Source organism: Amphibalanus amphitrite, unplaced genomic scaffold (assembly GCF_019059575.1).
Source record: "Amphibalanus amphitrite isolate SeventyFive unplaced genomic scaffold, NRLGWU_Aamphi_draft 001838F_arrow, whole genome shotgun sequence".
NCBI classification, from domain to species: domain Eukaryota; kingdom Metazoa; phylum Arthropoda; class Thecostraca; order Balanomorpha; family Balanidae; genus Amphibalanus; species Amphibalanus amphitrite.
In genome coordinates this window covers 31,160-38,764 of record NW_024883331.1, presented here as the reverse complement: position 1 = coordinate 38,764, position 7,605 = coordinate 31,160, and the positions used below count along the sequence as shown (strand labels likewise).

Sequence of the window (7,605 nt, the reverse complement as noted above, 5' to 3'; positions counted from 1 at the left end):
TTACCTTAGGCATAAGAAGGTTGGCCGTCCTTCGGTTGGACCGCTGCAGCTGTCATCGGGCCAACTGAGTGATGATCCCTCCTGCATGGCTGAGATTTTTGCTGAGTCTTTCTCATCCGTGTATAGCCGCTCTATCCCATCCGAACCAAGCCCACACCAACAATTTCACGAATCCTCACTTGAACACATTGCTATTTCCCGTGAAGATGTGTTAAAGAGTCTTCTCGAGCTTGATGGAAACTCAGCCATGGGACCTGATGACATTCACCCTCTCTTATTGAAGAAGTGTGCTGATCAGTTGGCTCAACCTTTGATGACCATTTTCAACAGATCCCTCCGAGAAGGTACCTTACCAGATAGCTGGAAGAGGTCTCTTGTTGTTCCCTTGTTTAAGAAAGGTGTACGGTCTGACCCTCTCAACTACCGACCGATAAGTCTTACCTCTGTGCCGTGCAAACTGATGGAGCGCTTAATTTGTAAATCACTTGTTCCCTATCTGGAGTCAAATGAGATTATCAGTCCTCACCAGTTCGGGTTCAGGTCTGGAAGGTCTACAATGGACCAACTGCTACTGGTCTATGATGACGTGTCAAGACGGACAGATGAGGGTGCGGTAACGGATGTTGTTCTCTTCAATTTTAGTAAAGCGTTTGATGTAGTTGTTCATGAATTGCTTATAGATAAACTGATAAGCCTAAATATCAATGGAAATCTTTTGAAATGGATAATTTCATTCCTCACAAGCAGGTTCATGAGGGTATGTGTCAAGGGCAAATCAAGCAGTTCCAGACCTGTACTCAGTGGTGTGCCCCAGGGGTCTGTGCTGGGCCCGATCCTTTTCCTTATTTATTGAATAGCATTGCATCCGATCTTAAATGCGACTACAAAATCTTTGCAGATGATCTGAAAATATACAGCAGCTTTGAGCACAAACGTGACTCGGCACCGGGCTCCCCTATGTACCACTCCGTTCAACATGATATCGACGTTTTGCTGAGGACTGCCACATCGTGGGGTTTGCACATGAACGCCAAAAATGTGTGGTCCTACGCTTTGCTAGACCTTGTCCTAACATTAGCCAGCCATCCTACATCCTGAATGGTGCTCCGATAACTCCAGCAAGCAAGGCCTCTGACTTGGGCGTCCTTGTTGATGTCACCATGAAGTTTCATGACCACATCCGAAATGTAGCCCATAAGGCGGGTGGCCTAGCTGAAAGCCTACTTAAGTCCACAGTGTGTCGCTCTCCTCAATTTCTGCTGTCCCTTCTCACAACCCACATCCGACCAATCATGGAGTACTGTTCTTGCATTTGGAATACTGGGTATGTACAAGACCTTCGACTTCTTGAACGGGTTCAGCGGAGATGGACGAGACACATTGATGGAATGACTGGACTTAACTATGGTGAAAGGTTAGCTGCATTGGACCTCTATTCGGTACAGGGTAGACTGCTGCGGGCCGACCTGATCCAGTACTGGAAAATCCTAAATAACCACTCCTGTATCAATCCTAATGACCTTTTCCAGAGGCCCTATCGCAGCGGCACCAGGGGTCACGGATGTAAGATATTTCCCCCAGCCACCAGAACTGACACTCGCAAGCGCTTTTTTTCTGTTCGCTGTATTCGCATATGGAATGAGCTGCCTGCAGAGGCAGCATGCGCGACTAATATTAATAGCCTAAAACGCATTCTCGATACATGTATTCGTAGCAAACTGTTCGATTATGTAGATTAACTTATATGAAAATGCGAACTGTGTTGTGGTAATGATAACTGTATAGGTAGGTATCGTCTTACAACTTGTTTTTCTTATATGATGTAGGTCTATCTTGTACGACTATGTTTCGCGAGGCGCAATTTCCGGTCCATTATTAAATGTTATTATTTCTTGTCTGTCACCATTTGGACTGGCGCGTCTCTTTCATTTAGGGTTCCTTACATCCACCTAGCTTGACCCCTTCCTATCCGGACAAGCGAGGCAAAGAGGAACCCAACGAGGTAAGAATAAGAAAAAAACACCAATATAAGCGATGGTTAGTGCAGTGTCTTTGCCTGTTCGGGTCGGTAGTCTGTGCGCCCAGCAGAGCCGTCCGTTCAGCACACGGTGTATTACACAACTGCCAGCCCCCCGCTCGGAACTCGGGGTTGGCCGGCACACGCACAACCGTACGGCAACGCCACCGCTAGGTGTCGTGCCGTGCTGACACAGATGTCGCGCGAGTCGCCATCGCGCCACAACACCACCCCCCACCGACTTTACATCTGCATCACCAGGCGATCCGGGGGTCGGCGCACCCGGGTCGATCGACGTAACGGTTCAGCTTCTCTTCTCTGACCTCCGTCTTGTTTTCTTTCCTGCTCTTCTTTTCTTTCTTCCTCTCCGTCTGCTCTTCCATCTTGCCGTTTTCCCTGGTCATTTCCTCTCTGATCTTTCTGTTCTTGTCTCATCTCCCCTCTTTCTTGCTGATCTGTTCTTTCTCCCCCATCTTTTCTTTCTTCCCTTTCTTCGGGTTTTTCAGCTTGACGTTCTTCATGATCATCTCTTCTTTGTTCTCTCTCTTCTTGTTTCTTGTCTGGGTTTCTTTCTGGGCGGTCTTCCCTTCCGTCCTCTTTCTCCCGTCCTCTCTCTTGGCTCTGATCCTCTCTCTCGTGCTCTGTCTTCTCACCAGCGTGGATAAGCTGGTCTGCGTGTCGGCTCCATACGGCTACGCCAACGTCTACTTCGTACGATACTGGTCCTGTCTTTGCTAGTATCTTCCCTCGTTTCCACTTGGGGCCTGAGTAGCTTCTCGCCCACACTTCCTGGCCTTCTTGGAAGAGGCGGTGGCGTCCACCAGCATCTTCGATCATCTTTTCTTGAGCACCTCTGGCTGTTGTTCTGTCATCCGGTCGGAGGAGGTCGAGACGAGTCCGGATGTTCCGTCCGTATAGCATCTCTGCTGGGGTTTTGCCAGTAGCAGCCACTGGTGTAGAGCGGTGATTCATCAGGAACCGGGCCAGTCGCTGCTCTACACTGCCTCCTTCTCCTTGATTGGCCCGTAGACCGTTCTTGACCGTTTGTACGGCTTTTTCGGCTGCACCATTGCTGCTTGGGTGAAACGGCGCTACTCGGATGTGCCTGATTCCGTTTTTCTTGGTGAACGTCGCAAACTCTTCCGACGTGAACTGTGTCCCGTTGTCTGTTACGATCTGTATGGGCAGACCGTGTCGGGCGAACAGCTTCCTCAGCTCCTCGACAGTTCGTTCCGCAGTCGTCGACTTCATTGCCGTGACTTCGATCCATTTGGAGAAACTGTCTGATACGATCAGCAGCATCGTTCCCTGAAATGGACCGGCGAAGTCAACATGTATGCGCTCCCAGGGGCCTGAGGTCTGCTCCCATGGGTGCAGAGTCGACTTTGGTGGCGCTGCTCTCTTCTCCGTACAGGCTGAACAGCTACTGGCCAGATTCTCCAGCTCACGGTCCAAACCTGGCCACCACACATGTCGACGGGCCAGCTGCTTCATTTTGCTGCTCCCCATGTGTCCTGAGTGTATTTCTTGCAGCACTCTGTTCCTCAGTTTGGTCGGCACCACCAGTCTTCCTCCCCAGAGTACGCAGTCGCCCTCCGTGGACAACTCGTCCTGCCTCAGGTGGAACGGCTTCAGCGTAGGATCCACCGTTCCCGGCCATCCGGTGCGCACGTACTGGAGTACTCTCCCGAGTACTGGGTCCCGGCGAGTGTACACCTCCACTTCTCTTGCGTGCAGCGTGGGCCCCTCGTTCTCCGTGTTCAGTACCTGGGGGCACCATTCCTCTTCCTCCTCTTGTGTGACGATGCTCAAAGGCAGTCTCGACAGTGTGTCGGCGATTCCCATCGCATCTGTTCTGCGCAGCTCGACTTCATACGAATGCGCGGCCAGCTGTAGCGCATATCGCTGCATCCGTGCCGCAGCCAGGCTCGGCAGCTCACGGTGTGGGTTGAGAATCATGGACAGCGCTCTGTTGTCAGTGACCAAACAGAAGCGACGTCCATACAAGTACTGATGGAATTTCTTGATTCCAAAGGAAACGGCCAGGGCTTCCTTTTCCAGCACTGAGTACTTTTTCTCGGTTGCAGTCAGTGTTCTTGAGCTGTAGCACACCGGGCGCTCCAGTCCGTCAGACAGGACGTGGACCAGTACTGCGCCTACTCCGACTGAGCTGGCATCAGTGATCAGTTTGATGGGCATCTGGGGATCGTACCTCATCAAAACTTTGTCACTGGACAGCACTCGTTGGATCTCTTCCACCGCTCTCTTGCATTCACGGCTCCACTTCCACTTCACCTCCTTCTTCAACAGGTTGTAGAGAGGCGCCAGAGTTGTTGCCATGTTCGGGATCAGTCTCTGGTAGTAGTTCAAACTACCGAGCAGTGTTCGCAGTTCACTGACGTCCTTGGGCTCTGGCATCTTCAGGAGAGCCTCGATCTTCTCCGGCACTGGCTTCAGGTCGGTCCCTGAGATCCGCCATCCCAGATACGTCACCTCCTTGAGGTTGAACTGGCACTTGCTCCTCTTCAGTCGCACTCCATGTTCGGTCAGTCTCGCCAGCACCTGGTCCAGCGACTTCAACATCTCCTCCTCTGTGCCTCCCATCACCAGTAGGTCATCCAAGTAGTTGACACATCCATCCAGCCCCTCCAAGATTCGGTCCATGGCTGACTGGAAGATGTCGCCACAGGAACTTATCCCGAACGGTAGCCTGTTCATGCGAAGAAGTCCCTTGTGTGTGGTGACAGTCGTCATGTTCTTCGACTCGTCGTCGAGCTCCATCTGCAGGTATGCATCCTTTAGATCTAGTTTGCAGAATCTCTTCCCTTTTATCCTCACGAACAGCTCTTCAGGTGTGGGTAGAGGGTGCTTCTGTACCATCAGCTGCGGATTGACTGTGATCCTGTAGTCTGCAGCTAGTCGAACACTTCCATCCGCCTTCGGCACAGGGACTAGCGGCGTTCCCCAGCCTGTGTTGAGGTTTCTGTCCACTTTCTCTGCCACACCTTCTCTCAGCCACCTGTCCAGCTCTGCGTCCACCTTCTGAAACAGAGCATGTGGGACTTGTCTCGCTTTCCGGAACACCGGTCTTGCATCTGGCTTCAGTGTCAGATGAGCTTTGATGCTGACGCAGCCCAGTCCCTCTTCAAACACTTCCTTGTGTTTCTCCAGAACCACTTCCAGCGGCTCTTGTTCCATCATGTTGACTTCAACACATCCTGGCCCTGTCACCCTCAACGCCTGAATCCAGTCTCTTCCCATCAGGGCCCTCCTTCCAGTCATGTCAGCCACCACCAAGCACAGCTTCCTTCGCACTCCCTGCTCTGCAGAGACTTCCACATCAGCTTCACCCACCAGTGGAATCATGTGACCTGTGAAGGACTTCAGCTTCAGCTGTGATGGTCGGATGTCGAGACCAGGTACCATCATGTCCCGGCTCACAATTGACACTGGGGATCCTGTGTCAATCAGCATCTGCAGCTCACATCCATTGACCAGCACGGACACCTTGCTTCCCCTTTCCTGGAGGTCCTGCTTGTCACTGACTTCCCACAGGTTCAGGTGCATCTCTGTCTGTCCTGCTTCGACTGCATGAACTCTGCCGCCCTTTTGCTGTCTTGGCATCTTAGTCTTGCAGCATCGAGCAAAATGGCCCATACCACCACATTTTGCACACTTCTTCCCTCGTGCTGGGCACCGCGGACCACCAGCACTGTGTCCACGGAACTGACAGGCCGTGCAGGGCTTGTCCTCCTGTCCTCTGTTGTCCTTAATGTGAGTGGCTGACCTGGTCTTCTGCATCAGATGCACATGCTGCTCTTCCTGGTGGCTCATGTTCTTCAACATGTTCACAGTATGACCCTCTGGCTGTGATGACATTTCTTGTGTCACACGTCTGGTTTCCTCCCACACTCTTGCCATGGTCAGAACTTGCTGCAGAGAAAGGTTGTCACCCTTCTCCAGCGCTTGATGAAGCAGCTTCTCTTGTAGGCTGGGCTTACATCCAGCGATAGCTCGGTCACGCACTTCACAATCTAATCCTGAGCCACTGAAGCCACATTTGCGTCTTTGAATCTTGAGACGGCTGACATACTGCTCAAACTTCTCATCCACCTTCATAGTCATCTTGTGGAACGTCATTCTCTCAGCAATCACATTTTTCTCTGGAGCTAAATAGCTTTTAAATCGTTGTACAGCCTCCTTGAAACAATCAGTCTCACCTGGCATCACCACGGGCTGCAGTGACTCAAAAATGCTTTGATAATCTGGCCCCATCATGTGTAACAGGACAGCCTTCTTCCTTTCTGGGCCCGATATATCTGCTGCTATGAGATATATTTCGAGACTTCCGACCCACTTTTGAAAGTCATCACCTGCTACATATTCCTTAACACCCGGCAATCTAAGTCCAGCCATGTTCTGCTCACTGTTCTTCTGTAATTCACCTTTGGCGCCTTGCCAGACCGCTGTCCGTCCCTCTCTTGTAAACAACTTTCACTGACCTTGGCCGCCAAACCACACAAACAGCTGACTGGTCAGCTGATTTCCTCTGACCGCTCTGGCCAGTCGACCCGAGATCAGCTGTTTCACCTCACGAACAGCTGACTCGTCAGCTGATTCCCGATCACCAGCCGACCCGCAATCAGCTGTTTCGCCACGTCCTCACCACCGCCCTGTCCACATGGCACACCGCAAAAACTCAATTATTTCCCGTCGCCGGTATTTCTTCTCTTGTTTGGCCGTCCCTGCATTCCACCAACAGGCACGTAAAATCCGTTTCTTTTTCTCGTCGCCACGTGCAGTGTCTTTGCCTGTTCGGGTCGGTAGTCTGTGCGCCCAGCAGAGCCGTCCGTTCAGCACACGGTGTATTACACAACTGCCAGCCCCCCGCTCGGAACTCGGGGTTGGCCGGCACACGCACAACCGTACGGCAACGCCACCGCTAGGTGTCGTGCCGTGCTGACACAGATGTCGCGCGAGTCGCCATCGCGCCACAACAGTTAGCCCTCGCCGGCACAGGTCATTTTGCGTCCTTCGACGGCACAAGGGGGGGGGGGGGGTTGGTACGACCCCCCTCGCGTTTGGCCCCTGATAGAGCTAGAGCTTCGCGGAAAAACGAGCATGTTGCCCGTCACGAGAGGAAGCCGATGATACCCAATTTTAAGGTCCTAGGTCATCGGGTGACCTTCCAGGTCAGGTCAATGACCCGAAAACCGGGAAAATCGGGACCTGTTAGAAAGTCGTAAAGTGTGACTGCTTTGTGGTTTTCCGGGGTGCTGATCACGAATATCGTGTCAGTTTTGATCAGAGATGATGTCTTTAAGCATTTAGACCAGGTCGGGTCAGGTCAGGTCAGGTCAACCGGTAGGGGTTGTGACGGGTATTCGTAATACTTGTCAACCGCCTCTGGCAGCTTCGTAACATGTTACGAAGGCACCAAAATTACTTCGTAAATGTTCAAATGGTTGCTAAATTCGAATTCAGCTCCAAAAACTAGCCTAAAAACATGTAAAACTCGAAAAAGTGAACCGACGCCACCCGAGGTCACCAAAGGTCAATGACATGATCTGACCTTCAGGTGACCTTGA

At 51.8% G+C, this 7,605-nt stretch overlaps 1 protein-coding gene across 1 annotated transcript; it reads right to left on the bottom strand.

The window, feature by feature from the left end:
* Positions 1-2,011: 2,011 nt before the first annotated feature.
* Positions 2,012-5,802, bottom strand: LOC122375433 (uncharacterized protein K02A2.6-like). Its single transcript, XM_043354817.1, has one exon. The coding sequence runs from the start codon at positions 5,672-5,674 to the stop codon at positions 2,261-2,263; it is 3,414 nt and encodes a 1,137-aa protein (XP_043210752.1). The 5' UTR covers positions 5,675-5,802; the 3' UTR covers positions 2,012-2,260.
* Positions 5,803-7,605: the final 1,803 nt, after the last annotated feature.